Raw genomic sequence first — 16,199 nt, forward strand, 5'->3', positions numbered from 1 at the left:
GGGATCAGTGTGTGCCTTTGGCAACCCCACACCGCTCCCAAACCAGAGGGAAGAGGCAATATTCTGCCACTGAGCACTTGACACAAGTTATCTGATCTGTGCCTTCTCCCAAGGGGACAGGCCCAGCAAGCACTGGTGTCACAACCCTGACTGCTTCTAGTCTTAGGAACAAGTGACAGGACAAGAGGAAATGGCCTCAGTTTGCAGCAGGGAAGGTTTATGTTAGACATCAGAAGAAACTTCTTGACTGAAAGGGTTCTCAGACCAGGAACAGGTGGTTAAATCTCCATCCCTGGAGGTGTTTCAGAGCTGCAGACGTGGTGCTGAGGGCCAAAGCTCAGTGCCAGATTTGGCAGAAAGGTTGGACTGGATGACCCCAAAGGTCTTCTCCAACCAAAGCAGTTCTGTGACTCAATAACTCTAGTCAGTCCTTGTTTGCTCTCACAAATATTACAGAGCCAGCTTCAGGTGGGACCTTCACGCAGCATCTTCTACAGCACACCTGAGGAGCTCCCAGGAAAGGCTCCTGTGCACACATCACCTGTCCCACCCTCAAGTTTCACTTCATCTGCAAATGATCATCTGCTACCCAACGACTCTTCTCCCAGCTGCAGCATGCTGAAATGGAAGGCAAGGCATTTACTGCTGCAGCTTCTCCTCCCCGTGATGATGCAGAAGGCTATCAGCAGCACCTATCTTATCTGCTCATGCCAGAGGCATCCCGGGGATGCACTGGACAGACCGGTCCTCGACATCCATATCCCCTCCAGGCACTTCTCCTGGCAGAGGAGCTGGGTTCCACACAGCCCCCCCGTGAATAGCTCTGCAGAGCTGGACGCACTTGGGGCTGGGGCTCAGGAGGGCTCTGCCAGCTGCTCAGCCTGCTGGGTGCTCCTAAGCTGAGCAGGGCCGGGGGTGAGCAACTGCACACTCATGGCCTCGGGCAGCCAGGGCATGGCTGTCCCCGGCCTGGTGCTGCAGGGCAAGCTCTGCACTTCGGAGAGATGGCTAACAGCAGCAGTCTGGGCAAAGGAGGAGAAAAAAGGCTAGCAAGAGCTATCCCAGCAGTTACCTGACGCCATCCCGAGGCACTTACACCTGTGTAAAGCTGAAGTGTCCTTATCTACTGTTCCTTTTGACCAAGTGCTTCTAAAACCTTGCTGGACATTAACAGTCAGATCTAAATCCCTGTCAACTTCTTCTTAGAAAGATCAAGTGAGAGGCACAAACTATCCCAAATGTATAAATTCTGAACATACTTTTGTCCTGTGACTTGCATGGCAGCAAATGGTGCAATGAATAGAATCAGAGAACGGCAAAGGTTGGAAGGGATCTCAGAAGGGATCACAGGCAGAGACAGCTCTCAACCAGACTCAGCTGCTCATCCAACCTGGCCTTGATCATCCCCAGGCACAAGGCAGCCACAGCCTCCCTGGGCAGCTTGTGCCAGACTCTCACCATCGTTGTACTGAAGATCCTCTTCCTCAGCTCCAGCCTAACCCTGCTCTGCCTCAGCTTCAAACCATTCCCCCTTGGCCTGTCCCCAGACACCCTCAGGAAAAGTCCCTCTGCAGCCTTCCTGCAGGATCCCTTCAGGTACTGGCAGGCAGATCTGAGGTCCCCCTGGAGCCTTCTCCAGGCTGCACACCCCCAGCTCCCTCAGCCTGTCATAGTAGAGCCGCTCCAGCGCTTGGAGCATCCTTGTGTCCTCCTCTGGCCTCACTCCAGCAGCTGTGTGTCCTTCTGCCGGGGACAGCAGCACTGGAGGTGAGGTCTGAGCAGGACAGAGCCAAGGGGCAGCACACTGCTTTCTGCTTTTGTGCAGGAGCCACCATCCCCTCGCTCAGCTGCACCTCTTCAGCGCTCTCTGCACAGCCACTCTCCTCTCCGCACGCACACATAGAGGCCTCCCAAGCATTCCGAGCAATTCTCCAAAGACAAAAGACAGGATTGATGCTGAGGCTCTGACATTTTGTGTCTAAGCTGGAGCAAGCAGAGCTGCTCTGAAGCAGCAAACACAGAATGGAAAGCTGCTGCCAGTGTCACCTGAAAATAACCTTTCATTTGGAGGTTATCTCTAAGTGTTCTGCTCATGCACATGAGGAAAGAAATAATTCATGGTTTGGAGATCTCTTAATCCAGATTTCCAAATTGGATGGGTTACAGACAGAAAAAGAGGAAGACCTGGAGATTCCTGTGACGGAATGAACTTCAGCAAGCCTTTGCTCAATGGCTAACGACAGCCCTTGTGCTCTCCACCAGAGAATCAGAGTCCAGCCCTTAACCCACAGCTGAGAAGTTGCCACTAAAGTCTCATCCCTCAGCACCACACCTACACACTTTGTCAACACTTCCAGGCATGGGGACTCCACCACTGCTCCAGGCAGCCTGGTCCAGGGTTTCACTGCTCTTTCAGTGAATAAACTGTTCCTCATCTCCAATTTAAACCTCCTCTGGCACAGCTTGAGGCTGTTTGCCCTTGTCCTGTCGCTTGTTCTGTGGGAGCAGAGCCCAACCTCCACCTGGCTCCAGCCTCCTCTCAGGGAGCTGTGGAGAGCAATGAGGTCTCCCCTCAGCCTCCTTTTCTCCAGCCTGGACCCCAGTTCCCACAGCTGCTCCTCACCAGCCCTGCTCTCCAGACCCTTCACCAGCTTTCTTGCCCTTCTCTGGACACACTCCAGCCCCTCAATGTCCTTCTTGGAGTGAGGGACCCGAAACTGAACCCAGAATTTAAGGTGTGCCTTCACCAGTGTGCAGTACAGGAGGACAATCCCTGCCCTAGTCCTGCTGCCCACAAAATTTCTGACTCAAGCTGGGATGATGGTGGCCTCCTTGGCCACCTGAGCATATTGCTGGCTCATACTGACCCTCTGTCAACCAACACCTCCAGGTCCTTCTCCACTGGGCAGTCTCCAGCCACTCTGCCCCAAGCCTGGAGCACTGATGGAGCTGTGGAGGGCCTGGCACTTGGCTTTGCTGGAACTCATTCCGTTGACCCAGCCTGGGCAGATCCCTCTGCAGAGCCTACCAAGTTCAATCTATCCAACATCTGTAAAATCCAGACATGTGGACTCATCAAATAAAGATGAAATTACAGAAGCTTGCAACTACTGATGGATGAAAGACACAGGGCAGCACACGGCTCGGTCGCCAACCACGAGCAGAATCCAGCGCTCCAGAGAAATCTGAGGAACAGCAGGGAATTATCCAGCCCACTCTTGTCTGGGGAGAAAGTGAAACAATTCCACACAGTTGTTAGCTGTTCTGGACATTCCTCCGACTGCAGAGGAAACAACTTGAGTCAGTATTGCCACACACAGCGCTGCCTCTGACTGCACGTCCCTGCTCCTTCCCTTGCACCAAGGCTCCTCAGATCCCACAAGCAAGCCAGGCAGAGCCAAATCAGCAGGAAACTACTGCTTCAGAAAGGAAAGGGCTTTCTGCAGGGTCAGAGGAGTGCAAATGTCAGCACAAGAGGAGAAGGCAGGCTGCTAGAAGTGATTACAGTGCAAACAACCCTGCTTACATTTAACACCAAAAATGCCTTGCAACTGTGGCTGCAGACATTAAATAAAACACCTGGGAAAAGAAGAATTTCTACTTAATTTAACATTAGCAATACAAACTGCAGCTCCAGCCAGTGATGTTCACCAAGCACAGTGCCTCTCTGAGCACAAAGTGCAGCAGTGTCACACTAGGCAGAACTAAAGGAACTGCTGTCCTGTTTTCCAGGACATATTAAACAGAGTAAGTGTTTTGTTTAACTTGAACAACCTTCATTTGAGGAGTGTCAAAACCCTCTGTAAGCTGCACTGTTACACTGACAAAGAAGCTTAAGATCTATTCTTCAGTTTATCATTTCTGTCTCCTCCTATGCTACTCAGACCCCTTGCCACATTCAGCATAAGGCAAAAATCTGACCTGGAGATGTTCACAGTGAGGCTGGAGAAGGCTCTGAGCAAGCTGCTCTAGTGGAAGATGTCCCTGCTGAGTGCAGGGGGTTGGACTGGATGCCCTTTGGAGGTCACTTCCAACTCATTCTAGGATTCTCCTTCCTCCACTCCCATATGAACACAACAGTATTAAGGCTACAGAAAAAAAGCTTTAAACTCCATTAGTCATAATAGTCTTTCCTACCTAGTCAACCAATCATGAATAATAACTTCTCCCCTAATCCCCTCAAATCATCTTTCCCCAAACGCTCGTGAATGTGCATTAGCTCTTGAGTGCACAGCAGATTGTTTCACTCCAGTCTAGTGTACTAAAAGGTGGCTGGTGAAGAACTTGAACCACGTCTAAGACTGAAAACATCCTTCTGAGTCCCAGCTTCAGCAGCCTTAACAGCCCATGGAAAAGCAAACTACTGGGTGAAGCCTCTCTCCTTTATAAGAGCCTGAAACTCACTACAGACCCCAGAGGGAATCCAGACACATTCCCTGCAGGAAAAACTTAGGCATGTTAGCAAAACACAGCTACTGTGTTTAACTTCAGCCTTCATTTATGGTAGGCTGCAAAAGAAATCACAGAACCCTGCAGCACTGGGGTTGAGGGCTGACCAGAGCAAAGCGGCTGCGTCGCCTCTCAACCTGCTGGCCACGCTGCTGCTGCTGGGGATCTTAAGTGACAAAGACACACTTGAAGAGAATCAGCCTCCTTTCTGAAAGGAGAAGGGAAAAAAAATAAGGAGATGGCAATCTGAGGGGAGTGTTTGGGACATTATGGAATTGGTGAGGTAAAAACACTCCATGTCAGTTGTCTGGGTTTTGGTTTTTTTTCCTCTCTTTTTAAATTCAGGCAACAGCTGAAGTTCTGCCACTTCCTCTGCCAGTTTGTGAGCTGAGTAGCAGCTGTTTGATCTGGACAAAGATGTATCCAGTTTATTTTGTCCAAAGGAAAAAGCTGATTAAAAACATTAAATGCAGTGAAAAGTGCAAAAATTCCTGTTATCACCATGCTGGAGGAAATAGAACCGTGGGATGCTTTAGGTTGGACAGGACCTTCACAGGTTATCCAGCCAACCCCTCAGCAGTCAGCAGGGACATCTGCTACTGGAGCAAGGTGCTCAGACCCCCAGTCAACCTGATCTGCAATGGATCCATGGATGGGGCATCTCCCATCTCTCTGAGCAGCCTGGGACAGGCTCTCATCACCCTCAGTGCCAAACATTTCTCTCCAGCCTGAATCTCCCTCTTTTAGGTCAAGCCATCAGTCCTTGTCCTGTTACAAGAGGCCCTGCTCAAAAGCCTCTCCCCAGCTTTTTGATCAGCCCCTTTAGCTCTGAAAGGCCACCAGAAGGTCTCTCTGGAGCCTCCTCTTCTCCAGGCTGAACAACCCAAACTCTCTCAGCCTGGCCTCACAGCAGAGGGCTTCCAGCCCTCAGATCATCTTTGTGATGAAACTTTACAACAGAACAAACCTCCACCAAGTTACTCTCTCATAATAAGCAAGAACCGGGGAAGCCAATGCATTCAGATAGACACTTTTTACTCAGCCCTTTCACACCACATTTGCAGCTGTGACATTATGGATTGTTCTCTGCCCCGTACCAGAAAGAGCTCAATTACTGCAGTTGCTGAAATCTCCACTCCATTCCAACTCCAAAAGGCTATGAAATTCCACAGGGAAGAATTAAGGACAATAAGTACTCCGGGCTTTCAGAAATCCTCCTTCCAAAGAAGCAGCTAAGACAGGGCACTCCTGACAAGCCCCCAGCACACAGCCACGTTTCAGGTGGCTGCCACATGGGAACTTGACTGAAGAGGTTAAAGAAACGGCAGTGTGAGCTCACTCCTGACTAAATGTGAAAGCTCCTCAGCCTGCCACCACCTGCACCACCAGCACATGGATCAGCTGCAAACACAAAGCACGAAAGGCCACAGGCCACCACAAGCAGGGCCCCTCCACTCCCGTTCTGCTGTTAAACCCAGGGTATTTTCCGTGTTAACCCTTTCTGCTCCCGAAGGGAACCCCTTGCTCGCTAGCATCTCACCCTCACCTCCATTTCTAAGCCAACAAAGAACCTCCAGGTAAGAGGACACTAAACCCTCCCTGCTCCAGGGCCGATCCTCCTGCTGAAGTCTCAAGTTATCCGCACAAGGTTTCCCCTCCCCGCCTTGGAACAGGTCTCTGTATCTGTTATCTCTTCCTTTGATGTTGTTTTTTCCCCTTGGGAGAGACTTGACCCCTTGCCCTGGAGTGGACAACAGGCTGTGTTTCCTACCTAGGAAATATGCAGCTTTACCAGCAGAGGAGCCTGCAGCTATGTTTGCTACAGAAAAAATAATAGCAATAATCACTGGTGGAGGCAAAAGCCTTCTCTCCACATATCATCTGGCAGCGAGGAGTGGGAGAAATGGCAACACTTTCTGCTAATAAAGAGCTCTGCCCATGACTCTCACTGCAGCACAATGGTGATGGGGCAGGCAGAGAAGGGACTGCTGCACATTTTGGCTCCTTCGTGCTTGCAGCAAGGAGGTGAGAAAGGAATTTGCCCTCTACCGTAAGATGAAAAGCAGGCTCCAGGAATCTCTTTAATTATAATTATTGTGGGAGTGTGGTCAGGAAGATAATAAATCAGATGGCTGTATCACAGGTGTACAAAGCAAGGGGAAGGAGGAGGGAAACAGGAGTTCAGCTGCTGTTACAGGAGTGAAAACTCTCAGGGCCTGGAAGGGAAGGCAACAGCCACAGATTTATGTCCAGCCAGAGAGAAAACAAACTATTTGGCTACAAGCTCCTTTGCAATACACCTAGGAATCAAGCACACCAAGAAACAACTCCCCGAGTAACCCTTCAATCCAGCATTGCATTTTTGTAATGAAGCCCTCGGTCCCTGGCAGGCTGCCTGCCTGGAAGCCACCGGGTGCTTATTTACACCACAGCGACTTGCTAATGACAGAATCAGAACAAACGGAGGAGAGCTTCACATCTAACCAAGCACAAACCCTTCCCAGGCATCCTGGGCCGATCTCTGTGTGCAACACTCAACAGCAATCACAGGGGTCTCGGTTCAGTTCCTGGCCCTAGACTCATGTGCACATGAAGAGGCCAAGCATGTGCAGGTGTTTGCTGCCCCTCCCGCGGACTGACCGCTCGGCTCAGCTGTGAGAGCACACAAAGGGCTCCAAATGCACCAAATGCAACACTGACTCTGATTTCTAAGTTTTTAGCACGCCCACCCTCAGTCTTGCATTTGCAAGGAGAGGATACTCCACCAGGATACATCACATTCCTTTAACGAATGCCTCCAGGGAGGGGACATCCACAGCCTCCCAGGGCAACCTGTTCCAGAGTCTCCCCACCCTCACTCTCAAGAATTTCTTCCTAAATTCCATTCTCAATCTCCCCTCTTCCAGCTCAAAGCCATTGCCCCTTGTCCTGTCACTGCAAGCCCTTGTAGGAAGTCCCTCCCCAGGTCTCCTGTAGCTCCCTTCAGGTACTGGAAGGCTGCTCTAATGTCTCCCTCTAGCCTTCTCTTCTCCAAGCTGACCAACTCAAATTCTCCCAGCCTGTCCCCCTAGGGAAGGTTCTCCTGCTCTCTGATCATCTTCGTGGCCTCCTCTAGCAGACGACCTGACACATCACACTGCCATGAAAGCAAAACTCTTCTGGGGACAAATTCCTGCAGAAGAGTGCAGTTTCCCTCACTTTCCTCACTGGAGAGGTCTCCCTATTGGTACAATCTGTCTCTTCAAGCCTACTTCTCTTTAAAGATAGCATCAGAAAATGGAGGTTCATAGCAAGCACAAAACATACTCTTCCATGACCTGGACAAAGAAGAATTCATTTCTGATGAGTTAAGACAAATTAATGGGGACCTTGAACAACCATTCTGCTTGGATCTTACACAGGCAATTACAAGCCATGAACTAAGCTGCTATGACTTTTTGCAGAACGAAAGTACCAGTGCTGCTTTGCACTACAAGACATGAAAAATTTAATTGGTCATAAAAGTCAGAGAGCATTTTCAAAATGAACTGCCACAGAACATGACTGCAGTGCTGGAGAGCCCCGATCAGAACCTGTCCATGCCGCGTGCAGCCAGAGTCAGGCTCTGCCTCTCATCTGAATAGATGCAATCTCAGCAAGCAGACACAATAAACACAAGATGAAGGGAATGGCAAGCATAGCAACAACACACAGAATTAATTCCAGAGGCTAGGAATCACAGCAGGAAAATTATTTCATTATTTTAACTTGTTAATTATTCATGCAGCAGAGATATAGGAAACGGCAGGAGAAAGCTAATAGAAGGGTGAGCACCTGAGATGGAGAGGATTAGAAAGGTGAAGACAAGTTAGGAAACCCAGTGGAGGAGAGGTGGGAGCTCAGGGACTCCACAATAGCAGGGCCAACCTAAGGCATTCTCTGTGTCTCCCCACTACTTGTTCCTCCTGGTCTAGCACCATGCTGCACAGCTTCCCCCTTACTGACAGCAAAACTGCTGTGAGTCAGCCAGGGCTGAAAAATAACCTGAGCAAAAATAAAAAGAAGTTGACACAACTAAAGAGGAAAATGTAGAAGCAGAAATGAGCAGCTGAAAGGGAAAAAATAGGTCAGGCCAACACTTCTCCTAGCAGTAAGGTGCAACTGTGGGATTACAGACCAGTGTCTATCCTCAGACCATAAAAATACCCCTCACCAACCAGCTCTTGTAACGCTGCAGGCAGAACTGCCCTTGTTTGGGTGCCATCAGGTGAGCATCACTGAAAAGCAGTCACACAGCAGAAAGGGGCCAAAGCACCGGCTGGGTGTTGGGGATTCCAGGTTTCAGAGGCACTTGAGGAACCCTCCAGCCCAGGGTTCTCCAGATGCTCTTACTGACTGTTTCCCACTGCACCCTCTTCAACTCAGTCTAGAAATCCATGTGCATGATCTTACTCCATGCAATGTGTTTCTGCCAGGTCCCTTTGGGGGAGAAGTGTAATGCAGGGCACGATCCAGATGTGCTTGCAGCTATGTCTGTAGAGTGGTTTTCATGACAAACCCTTAATCACACTAAAATTTGCACACTGAAGCTTTAGAAACTTCCTATTACTGTTAACACAAGTGAAAACAGTAGATGAGGCAAAGAATCCCAAAATTGTCCTTTGAAAGCTCAGCTTTAATTTACAAACCATTATTTTGGAACATTTGGAATGAGCACCCTCAAGGTAAGACCCAAAGTACTACTTAACATCCACTTGATCTCACAGTGAACCCAAATTCAATCCCACCAGCAGGAAACACCTCAGTCATTTCAGCAGCTACCCCTTCAAGTGCCCTTAAAACCAGCTTTTAACACCAGCATTTAAAATTATTTCATGTTCCAAGACAATTATTAACTCCACCGATTGTATAAAGCTGTACAATAGCAGCTTCTCACTTGGCTGGACTCGAACAATAAATATCACCAATTACCTGCAGGTAACAGATGTCACTTTGCCGATTCTTGTTGCTAACGCTTTGAAATTGAAGGAAAGAGACTAAAGGGAAAGAATTCCTACATAACTAGGAGAAGAGAACAGGAATAAGCTTTTCTTCCCGTTCAGGGAGGCTGTAAGCAGGTGTAAATCACCACAAGAAGAGCTCGGTTCAGTACTAGGAAGGAACTCTGGTGGGGAGCAGAGTTAAGCACCATTAACAACAGCTGTCTTCTGAGACTGCGGAATTTCTATGATGTGAGGCTTTGAGGGGTTTCAAAAGCCGAGTGGTAGCAGCTTTGCTTTTAAACCGGTTCCAACAAACTTCCCCAACCAAGCCTGTTCCATCCAAAGATGCTGCAGGCAGCTCCCCAGTTTCCTGCTTGAGTTACATCTCTGCAGGTTTGGTGAACTGAATCAGCAAAGGCTGACAAGCACCAGAGATGGCACAAAGGAAGTGACAACAATACAAGCCCAATGTCAGGACTTTAACCTTCAGCAGAGTTATGTCAGCTCAATGCATCTTGTAAGGACGGATCTTAATTAAGCAAACAGATTAGACACACATCTCCTAATAACAGCCTAAGTACAATTTATCCTTCCTGGTGCTGAGAGGAGCAGACCAGAACTCTCCAGGTCACTTCCAGCACCACTTCATTTAAGGTTCAAAAACCACCACAGTGCCTGTAGTCCCCACTCAGTGGGACTCTAGCAAAACATTAAATTGAAACGTCACTGAATTTACCAAAAGAGAACTATTTGCCTGCTTAGACAGCATTTAACTGTGGCAGTGCTAGTGTAGCATGCAGTGCCTTGTGTGAGCATGTAAAGTATCTCCACCATCAGAGAACGGTTTGGAATGGAAGGGACGATACAGATCATCCAGTTCCAGCCCCCTGCCATGGGCAGGGACAGCTCCCACTAACCCCAGCTGCTCAAAGCCCCATGCAACCTGGCTTTGAACACTTTCAGGGACAAGGCATCCACAACTTCCCTGAACACTTCCAGTGTCTCAGCACTCCCATGCTAAAAGGATAAGCCTAAAATCTTACACCTTAATCATTCCCCTTTTAATAGACACGTGAGAATTCAATTTTCAAGAGAAGAAAATCTGCCAGATGTGTATTAACTGCAAACCTCTGGCTGCACAGAGCAGCTTCTAGAGTTTGGTAACACCCATCTCCAGCTTAGCTCCTACTGTCTGCAGGAGACTGCAAGGAAGGGGGAAAAATTTAAGATAGCAAAACACTCTAATCTGCTGGCAGATATTAGCAAAGACTTCCTTAGTTAAAAATCCCAATTACCTCTTATTAAGGCATTAATTTAATTCAGTCCCTCACTCCAAGGAGGATGCTGAATGGCTGGAGCAGGGCAATGTGGGGAGTCCAGAGCACAGGTCTTGTGAGGAGCAGCTGAGGGAACTGAAGTTGTTCAGGCTGGAGAAAAGGAGGCTGAGGAGAGACCCTCTGTCTCTCTACAACTCCCTGAGAGGAGGTTGGAGGCAAACTGGGGTTGGTCTCTTCTCCCAAAGAACACTTGGTAGTTGCACCAGGGGAGGTTTAGATCACAAGGAGCAAATTATTCACTGAAACTGTGGTTAAGCCCAGGGCCAGGCTGCTCAAGGCAGTGGTGGAGCCCCCATCCCTGAGGGGATTTAAAAGCCACGACAATGTGGTGCTGAGAGACATGGTTTAGTGGTGACCTGGCAGTGCTGGGTTAAGAGTTGGACTTGATGATCTTGGAAGCCTTTTCCTACCTTAATGCTCCTGTGGTGTCTCCAATGGACACACTACTTGGTCAAGCATACTTCGGAGTTTTCACTTTTCACAAGTATTTGAGCACCTCTCCCTGTGACTCACTCCAATACACCCGCAGCACATTGGTCAGAAAACAAGGAATCTATTGAGAAGCTTGAAATTGGAGAAGAAAAAAACCACGAACCACACTTAAATGCCAATAGAGTATTTAATTTGATAAGCTTGTACACACTTCATGCGTCACCTGCGCCGGAGCCCGCGCGGGGAAGGAATAAATACCATCTATCACTGTGACCACTCTGCCTGCTCCTTCTCCCAGAAGACCAAGAACGCTTCCAACAAGACTCTTCTCTCATTTGCACAGGACAAAACGTGCTAAATCAGGGTGGACTTTTCAGAAGCCTTACACCTATGGAAAATTCACCATGGCCAAGCAGAGCTCGGCTCGAGCAGGACAAGCGGAAAATGTCCTATCCCAGTCACTGCGTGGAAAACTGATTTGTCATAAACCCAAAGTTTTTGTCAATTCTTAATCATGGCTGGGGAAGTGAGGCTTGCCAACATATGTTCATCTTCGTTTGCTTGCTAATAATTATTTCCATATGCATTAAAACTCCTGGTAATTAACACTGTACTTTGTTGATTCTTCCTTCTTAAACACACACGTCCAATGCACACACACTGAGCTTCACTGCTACCAAACCAGGGACAGAGCCAGCAGAGACTCACAGCTCTGCATGTTCTACGTACAAAGCAAAGCAAGTCATGAATCACACAATGGATTGGAAGGGACCTTAAAGCTCAACTAGACCACAGGCAGGGACATCTCCTACTAGAGCAGGTTGCTCAAGGCACTATCCAGTCTGGCTTTTAACATCTCCAAGGCTGGGGCCTCCACAACTTCTCTAGGCAACATGTGCCAGTGCCTCATTAGCCTCACAGAGAACAATTTCCTCCTCATGTTCCATCTGTATCGAGCTTCTTCCAGTTTGAAGCCATTCCCCTTTGTCTTGTCACTCCATGCCTTTGTCAAAAGTCCCTCTCCAGCTTCCTTGTAGCCCACTTCAAATACTGCAGGGCTGCTCCAAGGTCTCCCCAGAGCCTTCTCTTCTCCAGGCTGAACAAGCCCAAATCTCTCAGCCTGTCCTAACGAAAAAGCCAAGCAACTTCATAAGACACCCAAAAAACGCACACAGCAAAAAGTGACCATTGCACAAGAGTGAAGACAACATCTTCTGAGGACAACACAGTTCTGAGAACTTGGACATCTCAATTCTGACACTATAGGAAATCCCTCAAAGCCAAAAGGGGCTGATTTCCCACCAAAACACATCCTTCCCACTGCGACTCCAAGCTCTCCCAGTCAGGAAATAATTTCATCCCTGTTTGCTGGGAAACCACTCTGAGCCGTGCTCAGAAATGTAGGGCAGCCTTCAGAAGAAAAACCTCCCTTTTGTCCCAATAGTTCTAATGACCTTTTTTCTTTTTTTGCTAGTATTTCCACCACGATCAGATGAAACAGAATACAGAGTAGCTCATCTTGTGACTGATGTAATGTGGGCAGGGAACAATACCGTGGAAATGGGAAAGCCAAGGATCTTTGTCTCTTTCGAGAGGGATTGCCAAGTCTTAATAGTTGGAGGGAGAACCAGCTTAGCATCCCAAATAAAACACTGCAGTGCATGTTCGTTATTTCAGTAAAGTCACTGCAGCTTTTGGCAACCCTGTAGGAAACTTAGACCCTTCGAAGAAAGCTCAAGCTGAAAAGCTGGAAAACAGCCCTATTTTCGAGATCACAGAAGAAATAATTCACCGGCTCTGGAAATAAACCTCAAGGTGTTCACCGCTCGCATTACAACCGATGCTAAAGAGATAAGCTCGATGATAACCAGTCATAAAGCCATAAAATGTGGTATTTTCTCGTCACCGCCACCGGTACCTGCTAGCAGGCAAGGAATGCTCGGCCGGGGAAGCAGCCAGGCCGCTCGTCCCCCGGGGCTGCTCCGCCGCCAGCCCACCCCCGCCGCACCGCACCGGTACCACCAGCTCCCCGCTGACACAGAAAGCGGACCCCGGTGCCCAGCAGCGGCAGGACTGGGATCGGGCAGTGCCACTTGCCATGGGCAGGGAACCGTGGGAGACGCCGACCCCGGCGCAGACCCCTCCGGCGGGCCCAGTGACGGTTCCTACCTGCGAGAGCTGCCGGGGGTTGGGGCAGCCGAAGAGCGCGGAGCTGGAGCTGAAGCTGATGGCCCCTCTGCGGCTGAGGACGTGCTGCGGCACCGGCCTGTCCAGCGGCAGCACCGGCAGCTGGTAACATACTTCCATTGAAGAAGCCTCCGTGCGCCGACCCGCTGCAGGGCAGCGGCCTCACCCGCCGCCGCACCTGCCCGCGCAGGGCTCGCCGCAGCGGGGCGGCGGGGGGAAACCCGCGGCAAAACGCCCGCGGGGCCCGGCGCCTCCTCACCGCCCCCACACCCCCCGGGGGGTCGGGCCGGGCCGCGCCGGGCCCCGGGCCTTTGTCCTCCGCCGCCAAAGCCTGGCGGGAACCGCCGCCGGGAGCGAGGGGGAGGCGGCGAAGCGGGACGCCTCTGTCAGCGCCCGAGGCGGCGAGTCCCGGCCCGAAGCCCGGGGCCGCCGCCGCTTCCTCAGCTTCGCTGCTGCCGGCGGGAGCCGCTGTCAGCCCCGCTGCCCGGCGCCGCGCATGGAGGCGATGCCGGCCGGGGGGGGCCGCTTTGGGTGAGACACACACTGCGCTCGCCCCTATTGTCCGGCACGGCCAGGAGAAGGAGGAGGAGGGGGGAGAGGAGAAGGAGGAGGAGGAGGAGGAGGAGGAGAAGGAGGAGGCGCTGCTGCCGCACGGCCCCGCTCACGGAGGGGGAAGGGGCCGGGCCCTAGGAAAAGGGACCAGGGGAGGGGGAGGAGGAGGAGGAAAAGAAGGGAGGAGGAGAGGAGGAGGAGGAGGGAGGGGAAGACAAGAGGAGGAGTGGAGGAGGAGGAGGAGGAGGAGGGAGGAAGCCTTCGCCCCGCCCGTCCCCACTGGGAACAGCCCCGAGCGCACTGGCCCGCGAGCAGAGCCGTGCGTGGGTCGCGCGCCTGGCGACACGCAGCGCGTCATCACGTCACGGCCGCCCGGCCCGGCCGCCCGCGCGCCGCAGGGCGGCTCGGCGGCCCCCGCGGGCTGTGCGCATGCGCCCTGCCCTTCCCGCCCGGGGGCCGGCCCGCGGCGGGGGCCCGCGAGTGAAGCCGGGGCGGGGCGGAGCGTGTGGGAGGACAGGGGCGCCACGCCCCGCCACGCCCTGCCACGCCCCGCCACGCCCTTCTCGCCCCACCCGGCAGGCCTGGGCTGCCAGCCGCGCTGGAGAGCTCGAAGGTCTGTTTCAGCCGTTGCAGTTCTGTGCTCCCTTTCTCCTTTCCTTTTCCCCACTGCCCTCTGTTCCCATCCCCTCTCCTCCTTCCCTGCCCAGTGCTGCTCCGGCAAGGCCTGAGGGAGCCAGGCCGGGGTTCAGGTTGGAGCACTGGGCACTTGTGGAGCAGCTTCACTCAGGCCTTTGGGCCGCCCGTGGGCTGTGCCCTGAGGCTGGGGGAGCCTCACTGAAGGGGCTGGGGGGGTGTCCCCAAGGCAGGGTCCGGGTTCTCCAGCTGCTTGGGCAGGTGAAAGGGCAGCAGTTATGGCCTGGCCCTGGCTGCCGCACTTGCGGATCTTCTCAGAAGTCAAACCTGGAGAGTCACTTTTGTTTCAGGTGCCTGCTCTCTGAAAGGCGCGCACGGAGGAGTTCATATTTGCATTTGAATCCTCACCGCTCAGTGTTTCAGAGTGGGGAGGGAAGGGGGTTGTGCGAGATGAAGAGGCAAAACCATGCAGTTTTTGTTAAGGTAAAAAAACAAAGCAGCTTTCTGGCAAACCACACAATTCCAGGAACTGGAGCTAAGGAAGAGATGGAATAATTCCTGAGGTGATCTGGTCCATAGCTGTGTACACTGCACTACCTGGGATGCTTAGAACGAAACTGGTTTTTAGGACTAAGCCTCCCTTTGTCTCTCCCTGCAGCTGCTTTTTTTCCATCCTTTCGTCTCTTTTATTTCCCCATCGAAAATATAAACCTAAATATAGCCTGATAGGTAAGGGAACATTTCTGTTCTTTGAATAACTTCTGAAGTGCCTGTACCTACTTAAAAATCAGAGTTTGCAAAGTGATTCATGTGATTTCACTTTGCATAATGCATTGTTCTTCTAAGTGCTAGCTTACAGCAGAAAGGTTTCAATTTCACATGATAATGGTTATTTATAGGCAACAAGACAGCTTTTGTGTCCAGTTCTGGAGCCCTTAACACAGGAAGGACATGGACCTGATGGAGTAGGTCCAGGGCAGGGCCATGAAAATGACGAGGGGGTTGGAGCACCTCTGCTACAAGGACAGGCTGAGGGAGCTGGGGCCGTTCAGCCTGGAGAGGAGAAGGCTCCAGGCAAGCCAAATAGTAGCCCACCTGTACCTGAAGGGGCTACAAGAAGGCTGCAGATGGACTTTGCAAAGACCTGCAGTGAAATCGTTTGAAATGAGAGCAGAATAGATTTAGATTGGATGCGAGGAACAAGTTCTGCACCACGAGGGCTGTGGGACACTGCAGCAGGTTGCCCCAGGGAGGCAGTTGACGCTGATGGACATTTTATTCCAATAGCTAACAGATACACTTTGTTCTTTTGCAGATCTGCAGTCCCCCATTGTCTCGGGGGGAAGGCACAAGCATACATGAGAGAGGACACTGCATCAACTGCCTTGCCTTCAGAGCTTTCTTCAGCTGTTTTTCTCCCATTCCTTGATATAAAACTGTCAGAAGCATTCACAGGATGATTTTATAATGAACGCATGCAATAACTCCACAGATAATGAGCACATCATTAATTCAGAGTAAAATAACATCTCAGCCTTTCTTTTGTCTTCATAATTAAGGTATGTCAGGGTTTTTTCCACATTCTTTCCCAGTTTACTCACACTTGGCTTTCTGACACTAAATCAGCTCTGTGTTTAAGTTGCTGATA

At 50.9% G+C, this 16,199-nt stretch overlaps 2 protein-coding genes across 8 annotated transcripts in view; one reads left to right on the plus strand and one right to left on the minus strand.

Moving 5' to 3' along the window:
* Positions 1–14,256, minus strand: part of PDE7A (phosphodiesterase 7A) — a 55,450-nt gene extending 41,194 nt beyond the window's left edge. For both annotated transcript variants that reach the window (XM_064170610.1, XM_064170609.1), the window contains exon 1: positions 13,349–14,256. In XM_064170610.1, coding sequence (XP_064026680.1) covers positions 13,349–13,486 — 138 coding nt within the window. In that variant the 5' untranslated portion in view covers positions 13,487–14,256. The remainder of the gene's footprint in view (positions 1–13,348) is intronic.
* A 109-nt stretch (positions 14,257–14,365) lies between these two features.
* The window catches only part of DNAJC5B (DnaJ heat shock protein family (Hsp40) member C5 beta), a 35,240-nt gene continuing 33,406 nt past the window's right edge, over positions 14,366–16,199 (plus strand). Inside the window, exons 1-3 of one of the 6 annotated variants that reach the window (XM_064170637.1) lie at positions 14,563–14,901; positions 15,210–15,280; positions 15,867–16,110. The gene's annotated coding sequence lies outside the window, so the exon portion shown is untranslated. The other 5 variants (XM_064170640.1, XM_064170641.1, XM_064170639.1 and 2 more) reach the window with 5 other exon arrangements.

Source organism: Pogoniulus pusillus, chromosome 34 (genome assembly GCF_015220805.1).
Source record: "Pogoniulus pusillus isolate bPogPus1 chromosome 34, bPogPus1.pri, whole genome shotgun sequence".
NCBI lineage: Eukaryota > Metazoa > Chordata > Aves > Piciformes > Lybiidae > Pogoniulus > Pogoniulus pusillus.